Raw genomic sequence first — 23,768 nt, 5'->3', positions numbered from 1 at the left:
ACTGGGACTAGGGCGCAACCAAACACATTGTCTAATGGCACTCAGTCGTAATTAAAATAGAAAACTGAGTAGTCCAACAGTTATATCAGAGAAGAAAGAAGTCTTTCTATTCTTAATAGTTCAATCCAAAACATGGAAGTCCTCCCAACCACAGTTCAGTCCAGTTCACTCACACGCAAAAATCCACAAGCCCCCAAAGCTTTGCTCCAGAAGGGGAAACAAAATAAATGGAAAAGATATATATTATAACTCATCCATATTAATATATTATTGTAAATATGACCAAAACTGTAATTTCTTCATTTTTCACTGACCTCCACTCACCCAGTGATATGGATATAATATACTCCCTCGTGGGAAATCCAACCCTGCTACGTCCTGTAATGATGTGTAGGCGAGAAAAAGAAGATTGACCTCCACTTCCCAAACTTCAGCCTTCACCTAAACCGACCCCTTCTTGACTATAGCTGTGGTTGATGTGTATTCTGGATCAAATGGTGTGGATACCTCAACCAAGTCCATGGGGACTAGATGAGTCATGTTCTGATACTTGGATTTGGGTCAGGTTCTATCACGTTGGCTGGGCTCTCTACTTGGTTTTGTATGCTACTGTGCCTGTAGTCGGGGGAAACTTAGGACACAAAAACAGAATGCCTGTTGGGTTTAGGTCAAACTCGCCAAATTTTCAGGCTGTGTCAGGTCAGGACAGAAGATTCTACTCTGAATGCATGTATCTGCTATTGGGATGGATTCACAGGTTAAAAATCTAGGCCTTAGATTAAATTCAGAACACATTCTAAAAGCAAAACCTCACTCTCTTACTCTGATTGCATTTGTCCCAGTTGTTTTTTCCAAAAAGAGTCACAGCAGTGACCAGCGACATTATGTCAGCGGATGACTAAAGCGCTGCCGTTATGGGCTTTGAAGTGAGTTATGTGATGTTAGCTGATAATAGACAGAACACCACATATTTAACCCTAAAGGTCGTACGCCGGCGACTCTCACTGCAGCGGCAGACGGAGACAGCTTTCCTAAACATTCTGCCAACACTCGTCAGAGCCCACTTTAATCTCCCCACCTCCACATCCAAACACATGCCCCGCGTTGTTCGTGCGTGTGTTACCGTCTGCCTGAGAGTGTGCATGTGTATCTTCACTTTTGCACATGGGTGTGGGCCTTTGTCAGTGTCTGTGTATGCGCGCTCGCCCCAAACCCAACAAACTCCCATCCCGGGATGATTACAGACCGGTATCGGATGTCACGCGCACACCCCGAGGGCTGCGCTCCTGTGGACCATCACACCGCTGTGGCGTTTGAAGTGCCTGCCTCACTGTTATTGTCCCCAACATTGGAAGCAGATTTCGAGATTCATATTACGCTGCTTTTAACATGACCTGCCATCACACTCCTTCGAAGTTTATCCACAGTTCAGTGTAGCGGGGCAGTCGTGCTGTTTTGATATTCATCGTGCCCCATTAGATACAACCGCTGTTTGCTTTCATTGTGGGGGCCTAATATCTGGGCTGCTTCAGCACAGTGTCTGCTTGCAATATTCTGTGCTCCATGTGCGTGTGAATGTGATAATATGCGAGCGTGTGATGCTTAACAAGAACAGTATGTGTTTGCATTCTTGAGACTCGTCGTAAGAACAAATGGGACGGCCAGCATGTGCTAATCACTTTTAAAACTTGAAAACGCTTTTTTAATGAACCCTGAGTAATAGCTCTTGTTTGGTCATCTGCTTCGTGGCTGTCTGATTCCAGGTGTGCAGGAGGCTGTGGTGATCTGTCTGAACAAGCAGACCAGGGAGGCAGCAGACCAGAGGCTGTGCGTGAGCTCCCGTCGGCCCCCCCAACTCCTGCAGGACTGCAGGACCCAGCCATGCCCGCCCAGGTACGACACAACAGACCCACATTATTATCAGATGCACATTGTTTAGAAAGGTGTGTGCATTAATATTCAAAATAGACTTGATGGATGGATGCAGTAAAAACAAAGCAATTTCCCCAAAGCCTGCTCTTTAAATTGGCAAAATGAATTGAAACCTGGCTGCGCTCTATTAGTTTTCCAAGAATGGAACCAAACAAAATATGAAAAGCAGGGACAATCACGTCCTCTGTGTCTGACGCCTGCAACTACTTATCTCAGAAGCCCCCCCCCCACGTCCCTCTGGTTCAATCACTGAATCTCTCTGGCTCTGCACAAAAGAGATTGAAGTGCTTCTTATCTGCAACACTCCCCCTTGTAGCTAAAAAAACACTTGTGCCAATTAAGTCACAGCTCAGGCCACTTCAGTCGGAGTGTCACTGAGGCAGAGTGGCAGAGACGGATGGTTGTTGCAGAGAGGGCAGGAAATGAAGCCGGTGGAACCTGGTCCCAATCAGACACAGGAGGGGATCAGATGTCGATGGGATATTGTCCTTTGGAGGAACTGAAAAAGGAAAAAGGCCTGCTACTGCTGTTGTTTGCTGTACTTTACTAAATTAACTCCTTTTATTTTTTTACTAACAGCATGATGACAAGTGATCACACATTATAGGGACAAAATCCCTATCTTGGCCGAGTAACTATTCTAATTGAACTCGAGCCCATCTGCAAATAATACTTTGAGATATTTTGGGCCAATGATGCAGCAGGAAAGAAAAAGAAGCAGTATCTAAATCTAACACGGTTAAGACTCATGTATTCTGCTTTTACAGACCATCGACCATGCATCCTATACATTGGCATGGTTGTTAAGCAATACAACCACTAGAGGACAGAGTCAATAATTTCTGATAATGTGTCTCTTGAGAACGAGTAAAAAGTGACTGTTTGCATGGGAGAAGTATCATCATATAGATGTCTGTAGTTTCTTAGCAACATACAAAGTCTCCAATCAAAAATTTCTTTAAAAAAATATCCTTGTGTCTTATTGTTGTCTTGGTTTAACTATTGGCTGTAGGGCTGCTGCAACCCAATCAGCATTCCTCTCAGTGTCCCTGGACTTTTAGCCAATGTTTTGCTTTATTTTTTTATACCCATCATCCAATGAAAATCAATTTGGAATACAATGGATGTAAAATCTTGGATTTCCATATGTGTGACCTTGCAAAATATTAACCTCTTTGTGTTGACCAAACTTACAGCAATCATCATAATTAAATAGCAGAATATTGAAACAGCGTAATGGCTTGTTGTTTGAAACATCTTAACTGTGGCTGAACGCGGATTTCGCGGTAAGCCATTCATTTCAAGCTAAGACCGGGCATGGTATTCCACCATTCACCCTCGTCAGAGAACCCAGAGGCTTGCAGCCTGCCCTTGGCTGTTTTTCCAGGCCTTGAGTCTTGTTTTTAGGCACAACAAACACTGCATTGGACTTGTTTCCTTTGGCCCTTTGCTCCCTCCCTGAGGCCTCCTCACCAACCCATATTAAGCCACACTCTTTGGACACTGTTCCCTCTGAAGGGGGAAGATTTAGCTTTGGGTATAGCACAGCTCCAGAAGCTTCATTCCCAATTCGCCCCAAGTCCCTGGACCCTTGAATCAATATGAATAGTTTTGAAATATCACCTAATCTGTCAAGCAAAAAATAAAATCTCCGCCATGTTGGCCAAATCCTTTGGATTCCTTTAAAGTCATAGCGACCAGGTACTTTTGAAGATTGGAGTAAAAACACTAAAGTAAGTTTGATGCTGGATTTATCACCCTGAATAAAACTGTGTCGGACAATGATATGAATATTGGTCAACATTGGTCACTGTGAAAATGTGGGTGAAGGAGGAATACCATAGAGAGGTCTCAAATATCATTGAATTTGCCAGGATTTGGCTGAATGAACCACTCTTTTCCTTTTCACTCATATTCACTAAACGTTTCCTGACTATTCTCCTAGATATATGGGCTGCAGAGACACAGACAATAATAGACGATGCTTAATTAGAGACAGTCAAATTGAAAAGTTGAAAAATCTTTAAAGTCATGGGGCTTGTCTTTTGAATTCAAATCTAACCCATGTAAGTGGCTAATAAGCAAATACAGGTCCAAATTGAAACATACAAACTATTACCCGGTGTTCAACGGATCCAATGAAATGTATTTGGTGATTCCTGAGCTGATATAGTGTAACTTCGCTAACTAAGTCTCCCCACCTGTGAATCCAAAAAATACCTTTGGATTGCAGTGTAGGTAGGCAGGGCTGTCTACTTTTGATTATAGGGCCCCTCTTTTAAAAATACATATAAATGTCTTGATGTAGAGACGTTCCTATAGGGGTTGACTCTACAGAAGCATTTACCTCTTAAGGTCCAAGACGGTTTGAAACACTCAGTGGCTTAATGAGCCATGTTCAACCCATAAATGTACTGTGTTTGTCAATTTGGATAGTAAATGTAATTGTAAAAACAGCATTAATATATTTCATCAATTAACATTCGTATGATTTAGTTAAAGCCCCGACACATGTGAGTTTGCATTATCTCTTTAATGATAAATATTGTCCTACAGGTGGGGAACAGGCGAGTGGAGTTCTTGCTCTGCAACCTGTGGGGTTGGTCTGTTGACCCGCACTGTGGCTTGTACCCACCGTCCCTCTCGGGACAGCAACCAGACTGAGGTTTTGAGGGATGAAGACTGTCAAAATCCCAAGCCCAGTCCCGTCCAAGCCTGTAACCGCTTTGACTGTCCTCCTATGTGGGACACCTACGACTGGGGAAAGGTAAAAGGAAGATCACCACCATTAAATGGCCAACCCAGTAGTTTATCTGATGCATTTAGCTCTCTAATATGTTCCTCTCTGCAGTGCTCCCAGAGCTGTGGCAGTGGAGTAAAAATGAGGAAGGTCCTGTGCAAGCAGCGGTTGGCGGATGGCAGCATCTTGGAGTTACCAGAAACTTTCTGCCCCTCCAGAAGCCCAGCAAGTCAGCAGCCCTGCGCCAAGCAAGAGTGTCCACCTCACTGGGTCACAACTGACTGGTCCCAGGTAAGAATTAAAACAAAAGTTATGGAGAAATGTGCAAATCATACACTTATACTGGAACCAACCACCAGGTGGTGATCCCGACTCTTTGGCTTCACTTTTGGGGAGATGTTATGTCGTCCATCTTTCTATGGTCAAAAACAAAATATAAAGCCACATGTACAGTTTATGCAGGGTCAATTTTTTTTAATGTTTTGAAATAACCTTTATTCTTCCAGTGTTCTGTAACCTGCGGAAATGGCATTCAGAATCTCCAGGCCATCTGCAGGAGACTCGGAGAGGATGGGCGATACTCGACCATAGACACTAAGAACTGCTCCCTCATTGGCCGACCGACCAGGATCCGACCGTGCTTGCTCAGGCTCTGTGAGAGTAAGAAACACACATACTGTATAATTGCATTCAATTTATTTGAGCTGGTATCAGTAAGGAGATTGACAGAAGTGTTGATACTAAGTAAAAAACATACCATAGCTAAGCTGTCTCAAAGGAAATCAATGGAAAGTCAAATAATTAATTAATTTACTTGTCATGTCAATTTCACCCCAGACCCTAGCAAGCCCGAGCCCACCATACTGACCCAGAAGAAGGTTTACATCCAGTGGAGGAAGGGCAAGAAGATCCAGTTGGTGGTGGGAGGCCACGGCTACCTCCTGCCCTGGACAACTGTGGTCCTCCGCTGCCCGACACGCCACTTCCGCAAGGGCCACATTCGATGGCTGAAGGAAGGGAAACCACTGGTCAGCCTCCCACACCTCTCCATAACACCACTGGGATACGTGAAGATTCACCAGGTCCGTGCGTCTGACGCTGGGATTTACACTTGCGCTGCAGGCCAAGCACGAGAACATTTTGTCCTCAAGATCATTGGCAGCAAAAATAAGCTCTCAGTTCCACAGTCATGGCTCCTCACAGATGGACAACAAAAGCTAGCACAGTCTGACGTGGCCTCGACAAGAGACAAATTTTCGCAGCAACCCATCTCCCTCAACCAATATGACAACATTGTTGAGCGTTTGCTCGAACTCAAAGGCTCTGTCCAAGATGAGAAAGACACCACCGATAAACGACACTCCGGTGAAAAGCACAGGTCAACCCTGGAGGACGAGCGAGCCGGTGTGGAAGCTTCCAGCCCAGTCGTACTCATAGCTGACACCCACAGGCTGGATGAGATCCTGCACAGCCTCTCTGATGGCCTAGGAGGATCACGAGGGGAACAACTCATCGCTCAGCTGCTCAGTGAGCTCACCATGACACAAGGTGAAACCAATGACTCCACTCTTCACCCTCCAGAGGGTGCAGAGTTCTCAACGCAAGGGCCGCCTCTTTACAAACCGAAAATCCACGCAACCCGGCCAAGAAACCCGGTAATAATCCAACGGCCCAGGAAGGTTGGAGGCGTACTGTTGCCTGAAATAATAGTTCATGTAGGAGTGCCAGTTGTCCTGCAGAAACCAGTTGCTAGTTTGGAGTTGCGATGTGAGGCACTGGGGAGCCCTGAACCATCCCGAACGTGGACAAAGAATGGAAAAGAGTTGCTCTACAATAGCAGGTTAGAACTATTTCTACAGCTTTTGTTGTAAACACGTAACTGGTTGTTCTTTGACATTGATAGTCTTTTTGTCTTTGTGTTGGCAGAGTAGGCCTGTTGCCCACTGGTTCACTTCGGATTCAGTCTCCGAGCAAAGCGGACGAGGGTTTGTACACGTGCACCGCCAGGAACCGTCTTGGGTCTACGTCTCTTTCGTCTTGGCTCCAGATCACAGGTGAGATAGATGAACGCGCTACCTCGTAAATATATTGGAATAAAGTTCAGTTATTGCAGGAAGATGATTTATTTTAACCTCTTGAGTGGTTTCATTAATTCCTAATTTGTGAATAATGACCGTCCAAATGTCAGGACTTCATTACATACACCAAGGAGGTTATGTTTTCAACCCTGTCTTGTTGGTGGTTTTGTTTCTTTGTTTCTTTGTTTGTACTGAACATATTCTTATGATACTTAAGGGAAGGATTCACCATTTTCACTTTTTCCCAGTGAATAATGAATGGCCCTTGTTGATACAAAATCTGGAACATTTAGGGAACTGATATCTATGAGAGGAGAGGACATGTTTAACTCCTAAAGGCTTAAAGGCGATTGGCTCAAGGCTTGGAGGGTGGATGAAAATAGAGAATGAGCTGGTGGAGCCTTGAGATACCGGGAATTTTGGGTGTGGTTGAGATGGCATACTTCCTGACTGAACTTTAGCTATTTAAAATGGTTAGTCAACCTATCAAAGTTTTGAAAAATTTGAAATGCAGTTCAACGTAAATAGAACTTCAGTTAGGGTTGAAAGACAAAGACCTAGCAGCTTGGGTCTGAACATAGTAGTCAGTTTCACTTTCTTGCTGCGAGTTAGAAGAGAATATCGATATTACTGTCTGTATGTCAGAATATCTGTCTGTAATGAAGCTGGAGTCAGTCTGAGAAAAGATCCTGGACCCCGACCCATATGGCTTCCTTCCACCAAGCTTTTCGGAAATCCTTGAGGTTATTTCTGTGTAATCCTGCTCACAAACAAATGCACAGGGGTGACAACATACAGGTAATCAATACCTCTCAAGCTTCCTTCAAGTGTGACACAGCTTCAGTGATGATCATGAACATCTTCATGACTTTAGAGAAAACTATTTTTGTAGCTACACACACACATACAAACAATAGTCAGTATTGCCAAGAAGTCGAGTTGATTTTGCCTTAATAAACTTTCATGTAGTCCAGTTTACAGTAATTTGGGTTGTGCTTTTGTGGTTTGGGCTCAGAAATTCTGGGAAATCATTCTTTTCAGCTTAGAAACACACACACACACACACACACACACACACACACACACACACACACACACACACACACACACACACACACACACACACACACAGACATAGCCACACACACTGAGACACAGTCAGTTCTTACAACCTCATCGGGCTGAGTCACTGATGGGGAATGTGTGCAGTGTGTGCACTGTAAAATGATGATAAATGGCAAATAGAAAGTTTGGAGCTATTGAACTGACGGCAGCCGTAGATAAATGTCGACATGATAATATTTGTTTGTGTTGATCGGGTATAACCACTGCTGTTGAGGGTTTATAATGTTGATTTGACTGATTTGTTTGTTTCAGTCCCTCTTGACTCATCTCAGTCACAGGAAAAAGATTCAGGAAGTGTGAAAAGACTAATTTAGAGGTGATCACTTGGGATTGGATCTCTGAGATGGATGTACCAGCTCTGACGTCAGCAATATTAAATACACGTTGTAAAAAAGGCAATTATCCTCCCCTGTTTTTTTTTCTGCTCGTATTCAAAGCCACACATGTATTTTTCTTTGCTGTATTTTCAGGAAGCAAAGGAAGGAATTGTGGCCAAGGTGGCAGCATGGGGGCCAATGGCTCGATTTGCTCCGAGAGGAGTAACAGCAGCCAATCAGCAGAGCTGTGTCATGGTCAAAGCTGTCGCCTCAGGTATCTTGCTATGATGATTGTGCCTGTGAAAATTCAGAATATATTTTACATGCATTCCCAAACCATACCTGCTTAGAATCCCTTAAAGGATTCCTTAAATGATTTCTCTTAAATTTTTTCTACAGTTGGATTAGGTGGCGAGTCGATCCTTGGTCCCTGTGTTCAGCCACTTGTGGAGGTGGCTCCCAGACCAGGAGTGTCCGCTGCATGAGGGGTCCTGAGGGAAGGTCCAGAGAGGTGGAGGGCCAGCTCTGCCTCGACACAGGCAGGAGACCCTCCGACAGCAGGCCCTGCAACCTTCTGCCCTGTGCTGGATGGGCCACCACCTCTTGGGGGCTGGTGAGATTACTGATTACTCAGCAGACATTGATCGTGTTAAGGCTGTTTATGTGTTCAAATGTGACACATTAAAATTCCTGGTCATTCAATTTGGAGTCGTATTGTTAATAATCAAATAACTTAGAATTTGTCAGTTTTGTTTTCTAAATAATTCATGGGGAAGCACACTGCTATTCCTTCCTCATCTACCATGAGCCAAATATTTTTAAAATACTTCTATTTAAAGGTTGGGTTGCTACGTGAAAAGTGAAAAAGTGAACTTGATTTTAATAAAACGTCCTCTTTCAGTGTCATGGTCAGTGTATAGGTCCCAGTCTGGCCACACAGCACCGCCACGTTTTCTGCCAAAACACAAATGGCACCAAAGTCCCGTACAGGATGTGCAGTGGACTTCAAAGGTAAATCTAGACGCCATTAAGTGTTTTAATGTTTCCTGTTGATGTCGAAATGGACAGTAAATGCAGTGATTGAACTCACCAGAGTTGCGTGTCTCACGTGTGCGTTTGTGTTCTCAGGCCCAGCTCTCTGAAGAATTGCTCCACAGAGGGCTGCTCCCTCCACTGGCACGTGGGCCCGTGGACCCAGTGCACTGCCACCTGTGGAAGACACGGCTTCCAGTCGCGCCCGGTGACCTGCGTGCACCGTCGAACCGGCAAGGCCACGCGGGAACATCACTGCATGTGGAGGCCCCGCCCACCCAGTTGGCAGCGGTGCAATATTTTGTCCTGTGGAAGAGGTGAGGAACAAATGTGTCATAGAGAACAATATGTATGTTTGTCTGTGTACCAGGTTGTTGCAGTGAGTCTCATTCTACGACATTCAGAGCTTATTTCTGTGGTCCGCCATAAATATGTCATTAAAAGTATAACCTACATTCCTTTTCAGTTCCATCTTCTGATATTTCGAGGTATTTCCAAAGTTCTCTGCTGGAATCTCAATACAAAAAGGGGAAATGGAATTTGTCTTGCGGTACTGAAAAAAAAAAACAGCAACACACAAGACACATTGTAATGGTTACATAAATTAACCCACAGACCTCAATTTGCGAGGAAAAGAGTCCCTATGAAAACTATTTAGAGACTTGTGGACATGTTGTTATTTTTCTAAAGATGTTCAGCCTTTTAAAAACCAGGCATGAAATTCCACAAGCCTGGGTTGTATTTAGGTGCCAGATGTTTCAGAATTTCGAATTTCAACTCCTCTGCATAAAATTGAAAAGGTTCCTTCAGAAGTATTTTCGGATTAACATTAGGATTTATTGTAATAGCTAGATGATGCCGATTCCTCTCACGAAAGTTTTGAACCGAGTGTGTGTTGTTAACTGTATCTGCCGTGTGTTCCAGCAGGAGAGTGTCGAGACAGCACGAGGTACTGTGAGAAGGTCCAACAGCTGGAGCTCTGCCCCCTGCCCCAGTTTAAGAGTCGCTGCTGCCACTCCTGCCGAAACACCTGAAACGCGGATGGGGGACGAGAGATGAGGGCTGTGGAAAACCTGAATTAGCCAGACAGCGACTCAACAGAGACCCGAACCCTCTACGCCCCATCCCAACGTCAAGTTCGATGAACAGTTTTGGATGCGGACACCTCCTTGTCGGAGAAACGTTGGAGAGGCTGCGATCTATTTTCGTCGAAAGATGCCACGTGTGGGTTTGAATTACAAAGTAATGTTTTCGAGAGGAGGGACGTGTCTGTAAATGAAGGCTTCCGTTTTACTTCTTCCCTCTCAAATTCTGAGGTTCAACAGCTTTCCCAAGTGACTCAAAAGTGTTTGGAAACACATTGTCATTGTGAGTCATAGAAACCTTGTGGCGACTGCATGCTGTCGTACAGGGGCAGAGGCGTTATCTGAGACCATCACTGATATGTGATGTTGTTCCCTGAAAATAGCAATAACATAAGCATACAGTGCGGAAATGTGTCATCAAAAGACTTTTGAAATTGCCTGACAACATAACCCAGGGATTCCATGTAGACCCCTGAGTTTGTGATGACCACTGGAAAGTTGTGTGTTTGCCTGTATTGCAATGATTTTCAAAACAGTATTGTTTAATAGTTAAGATGCTAAATTAGCTTTCATTCATGCGGTGTGGGTATACTCTTGTTTAAAACCAAAGTACAGCATAGCGACGCATATAAACAATGGGAAATAGATAATGTGACTTAAAGCCTGGAAATTGATGAATGGATATAAATCATGATCTGTGCTACCATTTTGGGTCATTTAGCATGCGTTGACAGCAGTGATTGGTCAAGTCGTTTAAAGAGGGAAAGAATTTGGATTACAGATGTTTTCACTGCATAGTTTTGGCAGAATCGAAAGTAGGAACGCGATAAAAAGATTTCTCTTGAATGGGTTGCACTAATGGAGGTATGTGACTGAAGCCAGTCGGTTTATGGAAAAAAGAAAATTTGCACTCGACTCATGCAGGTCTTTGTTGAGAACATGGCTTGTAGAGTTTCTTTTTAAATCTAGTTGTGAGGTCAAATTGCTTATATATATAATTTTTTTTTCAGATTGATCTTGAAATATCCCTTTTAACCACTTTGCAACTCTGCAGCACATTTTAACTTATGGTTGGTATAATTGCCCCCACTGCTATTTCATCATGTCCACCAAATTACATTTTTGCTCAAGGTTGACATTATAGGGGAAAATACAGTTACATTTCTAAGTTATTTTACAACTCTGCTGCTTAGGACAGATTACAGTGTTAGTTGAACTTAAAATGTGTAAAATAACCTCTGTGTTACATTTGAATATTGGCTCAAACGGTTGGAATCATAATGTATCACAATTACATTTTTGTGATGGGTTTTTGCACTTTTTGATCTCATGCCTTGGTTTTCATTACGCTTCATCATCAAGTGCAACACAAACCACAGCAGGAGACTACTTCGCCTCTAATCGAGGTGTCATCGATCGATTTCACGAGATGAAAACATCTTTTACATGTTACTTATGCTCTTAAGTTATGTAGATATGTGTCTTGTCTTTTAACTATTTATTTTAATGTGTGTTCATGTGCATACTATTGTAAATAATTTACGGGGGTGGCTTTCTAAGTGTTCATTTCCTAACAGCTGATATAATTCAATGTGCATGCAATGGGGACCCTCTGCTGGTGACTTGATGTGTTGCGCTCTGCTCATGCCTGGTTTATCATTAAATAAAACCAAATACATTCCATTCATAATCTGTTTTTTGTGATTATCTCTCTATGGATATAAAACCCGACAGTAGCATCAGAGCACAGTGCTCAGATTTGATCTTGTTGGGAGACTGGGTTCACTGGTCAATTACAAACAAGTTTTCCAGTCCCTGTCATGACCCCTGCACCCTTCCCATGGAACTCCAGGGCTTTCCCAGTTCAACCCTGATCTCTTAATTTCAGTTTAAGCACTTGGCTGAACATAAAAAGGCACACACTAATAATGGGAGGTTCTACTATGAACCAGAATAACAAGACCTACAACAGTGTTGTGATGACATCATGACATTTGAAGTCTGATTCTGTCGAAGGAAAAGCACTTCCGCTTTCCATATTGACAACAGAGCTCACTCCTCTTCTGAGCTGTCGAAGAGGAACATGAACTCAAAAAATCCCTCTGAGCAATTGAAGGAAATCACTTCACAACATGGCCCTGTTTCACATTGGCAACAGATTGTAACTGGACGTGTCGGATTCGTACTGGACATTGTTTCAGACGAGTTATGGTGGAGACGGATGCTTGCAATTCTTGTTTGACAGCAATCAGGGTTCTGCGAGTTACCCTCGTGGATGAGCTGGAAGGAAAGATTGACTCGCTGCTAGAGGTTTTAGTGAGTCGAGAGGTGTTCACTCGGGACGACCGCGAAGAGGTGCTGTGTCGGCCGGGACCCCGTTCGAGAGTGAGAACTGTTTTGGACATCTTGGGGTGTAAAGGTGAGGAAGCAGCAAAGGTTTTTCTCGCCATTAGTAGTGAACCTCAGGAGGAGGCACAGAGGGATTCGAAAGAACTCAATACTCAACCTCAGTCCATAGGTAAGCAGTCAATCTAAATGTTATTTGCATATCCATTTTTGCAGTAAAATAATGATGCATTGCTCAATAGCACCATCAAATGATCGTGTTCATATATTAGACAAAAGTGAAAGACAGACTAAGCTTCATTTCTTTTGCAGAGTATAACAAAGTCAAACAAAAGCATAAAGATGTACTCAGGCGCCGGAGTGAGAGCATGCTGTTCTACAACACCCGACACGGAGAGAAGAACCTTTTTTCTGAACATTACGTCAATCTCCTGTTGGTTGACGGACACCAGGGCTTGGATATAAAAAGACACGAGCTGCTGACTTTCGGACAAAAGCGACTTTCTATGCAGCAGAAGTCGGCAGTACATAAGAAAATAGCACCGGCTGAACTCTTTTCAAGCGCATATGGAAACCGTCCAGTCAAGAAGGTTTTGGTTACAGGGGTGGCTGGTATTGGAAAAACCATCCTGGTGCAGAAGATGCTGTTCGATTTTGGTGGGAGAAAGGACCATCTTGTGTTTGATTTCATCATCCACATGACCTTCCGAGACCTGAATCTGATCGACAAACCAACAAACTTCCGGGAGTTGGTATTGCGAAAAAACCGGCACCTTGCTAAAGAGCTGGATAACATTTTCGCGAACGATGAAATGCTGCTGATCATCTTGGATGGCTTCGATGAGTTCAGACACTACAGAGGTTGCAATGTGGATGTTTTTGTGACCGAACCAGATGAAGACGCGGAGGTGGTGGAGATCTTAGGAAGTCTGATGCAGGGTGAACTCCTTCCTAACGCTTCTGTCATGCTAACAAGTCGACCTACAGCTGTCAATCACATCCCTATTGGCTGCGTCGACCGCTTTGTGCTCATCGCTGGCTTCTCCTTGGCTGAAGTTCACGACTTCTTCCTACACTATTTCCAAGATGACGCCTTTGCTGACCGCATGTTTGCAGTGGTGTCAGCGAATGAACTCATGTTAACACTGTGTTACATACCTGCTTTTTGCTACATTGTGTGTTGCATCCTAAAAGAAAGCAAAGATCTCTGCGGAGAAAGCCCCAAGACCATGACAGACATTTATGTGCAGTATCTGGTGTGTTTGATTCGCTCGCACACTCAGTCAAGAGCCGAAACATTTCTGCAAGAGCAAAGTCCAAAGGGCGTAGAGCAACTGTCTGACATAGTGATAAAGCTGGGTCGACTCGCCTTCCGAAAGCTGATGGAGCATCAGACACTGTTTTACAGCAGCGACAGTGATGTTGCAGCTTTAGAAGGATGCAGCCTTGTTAGTACCTTTCTCGATAAGACAGTAACACAAGAGCCAGGCTATACCGAAGATGTTTACTCCTTTGCACACCTCACTGTTCAAGAGTTCTTTGCAGCAGTCTACTGTGCACTGACCGATCACCCTTTACCTGAAGCAAGTACAGCGGGGGGGACAAACAGTGGACATTTGGACCTTTTCAACCGTTTCCTGTCTGGAATCCTCTCTGAACGCAACGCTAATCTTCTATCAAGACATTTGGGCCTCAGTTACCACAAAGACAAAGTGGACACCTACCGGCAGAGGATCATCGGAGAACTCGCGGTGCTCTGTGACAATGGGGCCCATATCCTGAATCATTTACACTGCCTGTTTGAGCAGCAGGACCCCTCACTAGCCCTCGCTGTGCAGCCTAAGACACTACGAATCAACGTTAGTGATGAAACACTATCACAAATGGATTACAATGCCATTAAATACTTCCTGAACCCCATAGAGGGCAAAATATCAGAGCTGGATCTGACAGGGACTGGAGTCAGCTGCGAGGCACTGAGGGATATCCAGCCCCTTCTGCTTAGATGTGAGAGTCTTTGGTAAGTTCCATGTCAAATTTGGTTTGTATCATCTCACTCTCTGTTCTCCCCTGTGTCACAGGTTAACCTTCTTTTCAATAAGCTCCTTCACATCCTCTTTTTATGAAATGAGAAAAAGAGTTGACACCATTACTATTTGACATTTAAGGCTCGGAGAAAACAACCTGGACATGGACAGTGTTCAGGTCATTGCTGATGTGCTGCAGGTGTCAGACACTATGACCCACCTCGGGTAAGATGTCTATCAATAATATCCCTCAGCTGCCAATAAAATACTGGGTGACAAATTAATTAAGCAATCGTTATTTCTTGAAATGAATGTGTTTGTTTTTGTCCTAGACCTAGACTGAAATAAATATAGCCCAGACCATGATTTGACACTTTCTCTTCTCCATTTCAGCATTGGGTGGTCCAACCTTGGCGATGATGAACTACTGGTTCTTTCTAGTGCCATAAGGGTAAAAAAAAAACTTACGGAATTGTGGTAAGTGATGTGTCACAATGCAACAATACTTTATGAGGAACAAAAACCGTCCCACTCAACAGATGATCATGATTGTCTGAATCATCAACCAGTTAATCATTTTTCCATCGAAATGTTAGAAGTTACATAATAATATGATTTATGTGCAAGTATTAGTTCTGTAATCACAAGCTTGAAAACTATCTCTTTTGCCTGGCTTTTGATTACGTATAGTTTTTAAACATCTATGTTTAAATTGCATTTTATTTTATCAGTATGTTAATATTGTTATGTGTTTTATTTGTTTATTTGTTTTTATAACTTTCAAAATCTATTTTATGGGATTTCAGTATCAGCATTTTGATTTGTTTTGTCCATTGTCATCAGTCAATTGTGAAGCAGACGAAAATATTTTCAGATTTGCTTATTGTTCAGCTAGAACATTGCTCAGTACATATTTCTGTCGCTTGTGTGCTTTCACAGGATGGAGGGAAACCGGGTGAGCGGCCGAGGTCTGCTGTCACTCAGCGACTTGACCCCAAATCCTCTGAAAAAAGTCGTGTGAGTGAATCCTTTCTTCAACAAATAATTCAAAAGCATATTTCAACATTTGTGGGTTTGTCTGAAGCATCTGTAATTTCACTCATCGAGCAGCGCCATCTGGAATGACCTGACCGACACAGAGCCAGAGCCCCGGTGCAGCCAAGAAAGCATCACTGTGAACTTCAACGACGACCACATGACGTGGGAGGCGTGGGGGGAGTGGGTCTACAAACGGTGTGAGGTCAGCAGCAACGAGAAGCTGGTGACGGTGCTGCATAAAGTGTGTAACGTCTCGGTCGACTACTTAGAGGTCCAGTGGGCGAGGACCTTCTATAAGCAACTATCGCAGCTCATCAAGCACAGGATCGAGTCATGCACCGAGGACGACATGTGCAAGAAGCTCCGGAAGTTTGAGAATATTTTGGACCTCTGAAAGGGTCTGAGAACACCGTCTGTACTCAATCAAGTTATAAGCTATAATAAATACAGATTAATTGTCTGTTTGACACTGAATGCTTTGTGGGAAAATAAGTAATTAAGCCATAGCAATGCAAAGTGTAAGCCACAATTTGTTGTTTCAGGTATTTAACCTCTTGCAGCTCTGTATCTGTGTTGGTTGTCCTTTGTGGGGACAATGACATAAGGATAAAATAGCGTACATTTAAAGAAGGGTAAATGCAGAATGACTACTTCTGTATTTACATGGTTGGGTTAATGCTCCCAAAAAATATCCCCTGACAAAATAAAAAAATTCTGAAAATACTGCCTTGATACATATGAATGATGCATTAAAACTTAAATAAGCTATAACTGTATCTGCACCTTGATTGAATATCTTGCTGTTGAATCGGGTAGGTACTTCAACTAGTGTCTGTGTCAAACGTCAAAGACGAAGAAATAAAAAAGGAAGTATGTCCAGTACGGGGATCGAACCCGCGACCTTGGCGTTATTAGCACCACGCTCTAACCAGCTGAGCTAACCGGACTGATGGCTATTACGAAGTACCATACTATATATACCCTGATGTGAGACTGTCATTCCTTTTCCTGTTGATGTGTATGTGGTTCAACATATGACACTATAGCACTCTTTTATTTGAAACTTAGCTTCCAGTTTCCTCCTCCTTCCCTGATGACTTCACATTTCTGGAATAACGTCTGAAAGAAGCGGCGAACGTGGTGAATTATGCCCGGAGATGTTGTTGGTAATTACTAAAATAAAAGCACAAACAATGTCAGCCGTTTGAGGAAGGACCTATATTTAAAATACAAGTTAAATATGCACCAAAAAGAGGAAATGAAAATTCACGCGTAGCGAAAGCCAACTTAAAGTACGACAGCATGAGATTAAATAAATAAGGTGCAAAGGCTGACTTGATACCTGTGTGCAACAAATATACGATGTTAATAATAATGTAGATACTATAAACAGAAATGCATTGCAAGTCATTCATAAGCATTTAGCATTTTCTGTTTTCAATTGATCAAGTTTGTGGGAAGTACATTGTGTATAACGTACTACAACAAAAAAAACTGTTGATAAAATGTTGCAACTTGCAGTTATAGCACTTTATTTTGGAATATTTTAGCGGAAGTCGGTTCCAACCGCGCGTTGTGACTTCTGACGTCAGTAGGCTGCGACGTCCGACTGAACGTCGCTGTTTGCGTATTTATGTGGTTTGTTGTGTGTGTTTAGAATCGAACTGGACTGTTTCCTCCTCTCTAACCGGGTAAGTGCTGCAGATTAATATGTGATTTGATGTTTAAAGGAGTATTTTAGGTATTTTCCAAACACAGGAGCGATGGCTGCAGCTTTTTCTTTTCAAAACTACCCCGCGAATTCACTTCGAGAGCACTTAGCTAAAGGTAGTGATGGCTAACAGGCATCTGACCACTTTAGCCTGCTGGTCCTGCATTATGAAGCTTGTTGTTACTATCTAATATTATTAAGATTTTAATCCTGAATCCAAGAGGCATGTTTACAATTGAATGTCTAATTTGTACATGAAGTATATGTCAGAGCTAATAGTATTTGACATTGTGTAAATTAGAATTATCATAATATCTTATAATAATAATAATAATAATAATAATAACATTTTGAATATCTAAACTTCCCCTCTCAGATAGAAGTTAAGTAAAGACACAAGTCAAACATGAATGTTTTATGTGTGTGTTTGTGTCAGTCCCAGCCTCAGGATGATGGACACAGAGAGGGGAGCCGAGGACGCTGGTCCGGCCGTCCCCAGCAGGAAGGAGGACAAGGAGACGGAGAAGAAGAAGCGCTCTCGGGTCAAACACCTGCTCGCCGATGTGAAGAAGCAGGTGGAGTTCTGGTTCGGAGACGTCAACCTCCACAAGGACCGCTTCCTCAGGACACTCATCGATGAGTCGGAAGACGGATGTAGGATATACCACCATATCCATATCTGTCCTCAAGTTTATCTTATCATAGCATCCTATGCCATATCTGCATTGCAAGAATCAGCTGAAACCCTTATTTTTTGTGGCTGTGAAGTGATCCCTTACTATTTCAGTGCAAAATATGGGGTCAGGACATCAATAAATCTTCTGCTGAAGCTATTGACTAAAGATGATCCTTTATTAGACTGAAAATGAGGGCAATTTCCTGTGTTAAAGCAAAGAAGAGGACAGGATAGAAGCATCTGTAAAATTGTAAATGATTAAACGTGCTATGTAAACACAATGGAAATAGAAACAACATATTAAATGTAAACATTAATTTGGGTGAAAAATGAATTGGGTGTAAGAGTATTGCAGATTTGCACAGAGACAAATGAGCATTACAGTTAAATGAAGTTGCAGGGTTACTGAGTTTATAATAAGAGCCTGAAAACGGTCTGAGTTATAAAACCTTTCCATAATTGAAGACTCTTAAATTTGAATATGCCCTTTCGGCAGATCCTTGCCGAGCAGCTGCAGAGGGGTATTTCCTGGCAGGCCTACAAAAATCTTTGTGTATTGGCCCTCCCCTGAGTTACAGGATGAAAATACCCATTTGATTTGGCAAACTCCGAGTGAAGACTCCTATTACCTTCAGGGATCACTTCACACTTCATGTGATATGTGAACAGAGTGTTAAGACCAAATCTGACAATGCATGTGTCTGCAGATTTTAACCAAATATTTCACTCGTCTTAGATGTTGATACATCTGTGCTGGCAAGCTTCAATCGAATGAAAAAGCTGACAACGGACACCAAGCTGATTGCAAGGGCGGTGAAAAATTCAGCTGTAGTTGAGGTACGGATTTCTTTTCTGATATCTTTTACAAAAAATAACGTTTGTATAATTTGTACTAAAAAAGTAAATGCAAATTAATATACAATTCCACAGAGAAAAAGTTCCCATTTTCTCGTTTCAGGTGAACTTGGAAGGCAATAAAGTGCGACGCCAGCTTCCAATCGGAGAAATACCACAGGATACAGACAGCCGCACAGTCTATGTGGTAAACATCTTGTCTGTTGTCTTTATTTGAAATCTTAAGGCTCAGTGTGTAGAATTTAGTGACATATATATAGTGTTTAAATAGAAAGGGCTCATTCTAGGGGAAAGGAAACTACAATTCAAATTGAATGAAGCACACTATTGAAAAAAACATCATTCTGATTATTTTATTATTCAATGTCTGCCAATAGATCCCTTTCACCTAAGTCTTACACACTGGATCATTAGGATTTCCCTGTAATATTGGGAATGCTAAACTGTCTTTTTGTTTTTGCAAGGAACTTTTGCCGAAGGATGTGACCCACAGCTGGATAGAGCGAGTGTTTACAAAATGTGGGAACGTGGTGTATATAAGCATCCCCAGGTACAAGTCTACAGGTGACCCCAAGGGTTTTGCATTTGTTGAGTTCGAGACTGAGGATCAAGCCAAGAAAGCCATAGAGGTGACAATTTATGATGAATGTTTCACTGTTGCTTGAACTATGTGAAAATTCATGTCGGCTGATCGTTTGAGTTTTAGCAGGAGGGGATTTCATGGGAAATTTTGATATTTGAAACAGATGCTGAACAACCCACCTGAAGATGCTCCCATGAAACCAGGGATTTTTCCCAAGACAAAAAGCGGGAAGAATTTTACTCTGCCAGCTGACAATCCACCATCAGGTTTAATTTAATACAATCACAAAAGTGTTGTATTTCTTTTTTCAGCAATCACCTTAATGAGAAATCTGATGCTGACATATCAAGACCAAGAGTATTAGTTTGATTTGCTGTATTCCTCCCAAACTTCTTACTGTAGGGGAAGAAGAGGAGAAGAAAAGGAGAAAGAAGAAGAAAAAGAAAGAAGGCGCCACAGTGCCAACGTCTGCAGAAGCCAAAGAGCAGTCGATGGAAGAAGAGCCATCGGAGCTAAAGAGGAAGCACTCCGCGGGGGGGGATTTTCAACCCGAGGGAGGCAGCACTCACAAAATCCCTGCAAAATTGTCAGAGAAAAAAAGAAGACGGTCGACAGTGGAGGGATCTGAGAGTGACGTACCGTCAAAGATAAGAAAAACCAGTGAAAGTGAATCTAGAGAGAAGCACGTTGCAGAGACTGGTGAGTGACTTTATCTGCTGATGCATTGTGAATAATAAACTCTTCCACCCCACCACAGTCCTTCCACTTGTGTTGCTACTTGTGTTTCATTGAGTTGGACGAGGAGTTTGTTTCAAGCCATGACACTGCAGGTTTGTTGTTGTGTTAGATCCGCCCACTGACCCGGAGAGAGGGGTAGAGGAAGGGAAAGAAAACATGGATGACTCCACGGTCAAAGCGAAGAGGAAGCGAAAAAAGAAGCACAAGGAAAAGCCGAAAGTTGGGGAGGAAGTCATCCCACTGCGAGTTCTGTCAAAGTAAAACTACAAACTTCCCTTTTTTCGTCATACATGATCAGGATTTGATTAATAAGTGAACTGAAAACATTTTTCTTCCTACCTCTTTTGTCCATGTGAAGGAAAGAGTGGCTCGACCTGAAGGTGGAGTACTTGACCTTGCAGAAGCGCAGCATGGCGTCGCTGAAGAAGTGCATGATTAAGATCGAGCACAAGGAGCACAAGGGTCGAATGGAGCCCAAGGGTCGAATGGAGCCCAAGGGTCGAATGGAGCCCAAGGGTCAAATGGAGATAAAGGTTGAGCCTCAAGATGGAAACGGTGAGTTTTGGATGAATGATTCGCGTTGAAGTTTGAGTTGAGGTGGACAAAGTCCAGACTATAACACCTGGTTTGCCACCTGTTTACAGTTATGTGTTGCAAAATGAATAGAAATAAAAAATGATATTAAACAATGTGTAGAAAAAATATATTCTAAATGCAATGCAAGGGTATTTTTAGGAAAAATCTGTTCCTTTTGAAAAAATTTAATTAGTTATTATTCATAAATTCTACAGTGAAGATGGCATTTGGACATTCAAACTGTATTGATACCACACTATTGCTCCAAAAAAGCTTTATATCAGATTAAATATTAACAAGCCACTAAAATTGGAGATTGTTTATTTTTTTCCTCTATTGTTTTCCTCTACAGAAACCCGTCCCCCTTATCAGTAGTAATAATAATGCATTTTATATGTATAGCACCACTTTTATACAAGAATTGCAGTAAAGATTAAAAAAAGAAATTAAGAAAACATTACTGTGAACCTGAATATGAGTATAATATGTCTCCTTTAATATTTTTTTTTGTTGTTGTTTATTTTTTCCTGTTATCCAGTAGAGAAGAGTCACAAAAGTGAAAAGGCGGTGGCCCTGGGCCCTCAGTTTACCAGCGGTGTCATCTTGAAGATCACAGACATCAAGCCGCTACCAGCGAGAAAGTTCCTCAAAGTACAGTTCAACTCAGCAGCTTTACTGTCAGTTTGGATTATGTTTATAGGGAAGTTAGCTTATTTTTGTTTGATTCCTTCCTGTGCATGATTGTTTGTGTTTGTGTGTGTGTGTGTGTGTGTGTGTGTGTGTGTGTGTGTGTGTGTGTAGGATGCCTTGAGTAAAATATCACAAGTGGCATACATTGACATTCTGGAGGGAGATGCTGAGGGTCACATCCGCTTCCACACCCCAGAAGAGGCCAAAGCCGTCAGTGATGTCCGGGCTGAGCTGCAGAGGGAGCACAGCTGGAAACTGGAAATTCTCTCAGGTATCAATTTAGATTTCTACTTCTATTTGAAGGGGTATATCTTTTTTTGCGCGTATGCTAGCTTCTGTGTTTTTCACAGTTAAACTTGGCATTAGAATGAGTTTTTCTTACTGAATAAAGTTTTGCCTAAATAACTGATTAAACATGAGGGTCTCTTTTGAATTCCTCTTAAAGGTGACCATGAACAAAGATACTGGCAGAAGATCCTCGTGGACCGGCAGGTCAAGTTGAACCGTCCGAGAGAGAAGAAGCGCGGTACAGAGAAGGTGAGATCTTGTTTTCTTATAATTAAAAAAACCGACACATTTGTTATTGGAATATTTCGTATCCCATTTAGGCATCTAAACAAACAGTCACATACCTTCACTTGTGTTAAAACTGTGCCTCCATTTTGTTTATGTGCCATTACATGTAATTTCTCTTTTTCCTGTCGCTTTCCAGCTTATATCCAAAGCCGAAAAAATCATCCTTGCCCGGGCCAAGGAGGCGACTAAGCACATCCGTTTTCAAGAAGACTGACACCTGCTGAGACGATATAATTTTTTCAATTTTACAATCAGTTTGACACACGACTTGAACCACAGTCAATGAGTCAAAACGTCCGCTTTTTTCTTCGTCTGCACTGGAACTTTCAAAATAATGTGAAGTGTTGCTATGCATATACACATTTGGACATTTTTAAAAGTGATTTCTTTTTTTTTTTTAGAAAACTCTGTATATGATGTAAATATAACTGATTTGAACGTTCTTCCAGTCAAGATTAATTCAGTTTGTATTCTACTTGTCTTGTTGTTTTGTTTTGACTAAAACTTCATTATTTGATGACTATTGGTTTCTGTTATTACAGCACATTTGTGCTCCTCATGAAGTGAGTGAGGAATTATTCTCAATACAAAATCGGTGAGCAGCATTTCATTTGGTGCAGTCATCAGAGTTTAAGTTTCAGGCTTTCAGTTAAAAAAATTAGTTTAGCACCTTTGCCAAGCATCTGTTTGTATTGCAAATTGTTCATCTAGACACCATTCTTTTTCATAGAAGATGAAAAATAAAACTTTGTAGATTACATAACCCTCTAAATGAGATGTACTAAAGAGCAGTAGTATTTAAAAATAGCTCTCACTACATAATCTCAGTCTCCTTCAGGCTTCTATGTGTGTAAAAATAGAAACTACATCAGTTAATGGGAGTCGGTACCATTCCCTGAAACTATGCAGCTGATTATTTGCTCATCCGGCCAAGTTACTCCAATGTCTACAGAGTTGGAGCAGCACATCCAAGATACTTCAGTCCAGGTTAAACTGCTTCCAGACCTGGTAAAATGCTCTATTTTCAGCAGGACGTTGAGGTTTCTCTGCTGTGTTACAACTGGAATTATAGACGACAGGCTCCTTTATGCAGCAAGGAACAAAAAAGGTTTTGTTTTGCGGCCCTTAGCAGTCTGAGGTGAACTCGCTGAAAACATGGTTTTCATTGGCTGCTCCTGGTCTCATTTTGTATTGTTTCGGACAATGGGATAGCGTCAGCGCATTCTAGGCTTTGTAGTCCTTCATTTAAAAGAATAAAAACTCACAATCTAAAAAAGCTTAGGAGTGAATCTTACGCAGGGCATAACTCCATTGTCCAGGCTGCCATCACGTTTTATGTGGTTTATTTTGACATTTTTTCCAAACAAACAAACGGAAAGCAATGGCGTCTGCCACAGCCCATGAATGTTAGCAGGTGTCAGAGGCCACCAGCGGATGTCAGGGATATAACCTCAGTTGGGCATCTTAGCATCATAAGGTGCCAAAGTTGAGAGTACACTGAGGCTTAAAGTAAATCTGACTCAAGGGGGCTCTCAAGTAAAGGAAAAGGGCAAGGTAAAGGAACGCCTTTGATCTAAATCTTAACTACACCTTGCGCCTTTCCACTCCTATGAAACAGACTAAACAGGAGCTGCATTCACCTG

At 42.3% G+C, this 23,768-nt stretch overlaps 3 protein-coding genes and 1 non-coding gene across 5 annotated transcripts in view; 3 read left to right on the top strand and 1 right to left on the bottom strand.

Annotated features, from left to right (window-relative positions):
* LOC133028792 (ADAMTS-like protein 1) overlaps window positions 1–11,992 on the top strand; it is a 98,099-nt gene extending 86,107 nt beyond the window's left edge. The window contains exons 17-27 of the mRNA XM_061095827.1: window positions 1,764–1,893; window positions 4,489–4,699; window positions 4,784–4,963; window positions 5,179–5,332; window positions 5,510–6,512; window positions 6,599–6,726; window positions 8,346–8,466; window positions 8,592–8,805; window positions 9,094–9,203; window positions 9,321–9,541; window positions 10,149–11,992. Of these exons, the coding sequence (XP_060951810.1) occupies window positions 1,764–1,893; window positions 4,489–4,699; window positions 4,784–4,963; window positions 5,179–5,332; window positions 5,510–6,512; window positions 6,599–6,726; window positions 8,346–8,466; window positions 8,592–8,805; window positions 9,094–9,203; window positions 9,321–9,541; window positions 10,149–10,258 (2,582 nt within the window). The 3' untranslated portion in view covers window positions 10,259–11,992. The remainder of the gene's footprint in view (window positions 1–1,763; window positions 1,894–4,488; window positions 4,700–4,783; window positions 4,964–5,178; window positions 5,333–5,509; window positions 6,513–6,598; window positions 6,727–8,345; window positions 8,467–8,591; window positions 8,806–9,093; window positions 9,204–9,320; window positions 9,542–10,148) is intronic.
* Window positions 11,993–12,517: 525 nt separating this feature from the next.
* Window positions 12,518–16,114, top strand: LOC133028671 (NLR family CARD domain-containing protein 3-like). The gene is made up of 6 exons (XM_061095631.1): window positions 12,518–12,827; window positions 12,968–14,675; window positions 14,824–14,907; window positions 15,076–15,159; window positions 15,622–15,699; window positions 15,793–16,114. Exons 1-6 carry the CDS (start codon window positions 12,518–12,520, stop codon window positions 16,112–16,114), a joined length of 2,586 nt encoding a protein of 861 aa, XP_060951614.1.
* A 479-nt stretch (window positions 16,115–16,593) lies between these two features.
* Window positions 16,594–16,667, bottom strand: trnai-aau (transfer RNA isoleucine (anticodon AAU)). The gene has a single exon. It is a non-coding gene; the product is annotated as a tRNA-Ile (tRNA).
* A 662-nt stretch (window positions 16,668–17,329) lies between these two features.
* larp7 (La ribonucleoprotein 7, transcriptional regulator) lies at window positions 17,330–22,835 on the top strand. Of its 2 annotated transcripts, none has more exons than XM_061066054.1 (13): window positions 17,330–17,411; window positions 17,868–18,085; window positions 18,844–18,944; window positions 19,066–19,149; window positions 19,427–19,591; window positions 19,709–19,811; window positions 19,948–20,244; window positions 20,393–20,540; window positions 20,642–20,838; window positions 21,401–21,510; window positions 21,661–21,820; window positions 21,995–22,086; window positions 22,262–22,835. In XM_061066054.1, the coding sequence occupies exons 2-13, from the start codon at window positions 17,881–17,883 to the stop codon at window positions 22,337–22,339; spliced, it is 1,740 nt and encodes a 579-aa protein (XP_060922037.1). In that variant the 5' UTR covers window positions 17,330–17,411; window positions 17,868–17,880; the 3' UTR covers window positions 22,340–22,835. The 2 variants fall into 2 exon arrangements, with proteins under 2 accessions (XP_060922037.1, XP_060922035.1); XM_061066052.1 differs by having other exon boundaries at window positions 21,398–21,510.
* The last annotated feature ends 933 nt before the right edge of the window (window positions 22,836–23,768 follow it).

Source organism: Limanda limanda, chromosome 22, assembly GCF_963576545.1.
Source record: "Limanda limanda chromosome 22, fLimLim1.1, whole genome shotgun sequence".
Classification (NCBI taxonomy): Eukaryota; Metazoa; Chordata; class Actinopteri; order Pleuronectiformes; family Pleuronectidae; genus Limanda; species Limanda limanda.
This window is presented reverse-complemented; position numbering and strand designations above follow the sequence as displayed.

Excerpts from the sequence above, each read along its gene's own strand:
- larp7 (XM_061066052.1), top strand. The coding sequence starts at position 17,881 with ATGATGGACACAGAGAGGGGAGCCGAGGACGCTGGTCCGGCCGTCCCC. Across the intron at positions 20,245-20,392 it reads GAAGCACGTTGCAGAGACTG|ATCCGCCCACTGACCCGGAG; the intron begins GTGAGTGACTTT and ends TTGTTGTGTTAG. Across the intron at positions 21,511-21,660 it reads CAGCGAGAAAGTTCCTCAAA|GATGCCTTGAGTAAAATATC; the intron begins GTACAGTTCAAC and ends GTGTGTGTGTAG.
- LOC133028671 (XM_061095631.1), top strand. The coding sequence starts at position 12,518 with ATGGTGGAGACGGATGCTTGCAATTCTTGTTTGACAGCAATCAGGGTT. Across the intron at positions 12,828-12,967 it reads TACTCAACCTCAGTCCATAG|AGTATAACAAAGTCAAACAA; the intron begins GTAAGCAGTCAA and ends TTTCTTTTGCAG. Across the intron at positions 14,908-15,075 it reads GACACTATGACCCACCTCGG|CATTGGGTGGTCCAACCTTG; the intron begins GTAAGATGTCTA and ends TCTCCATTTCAG.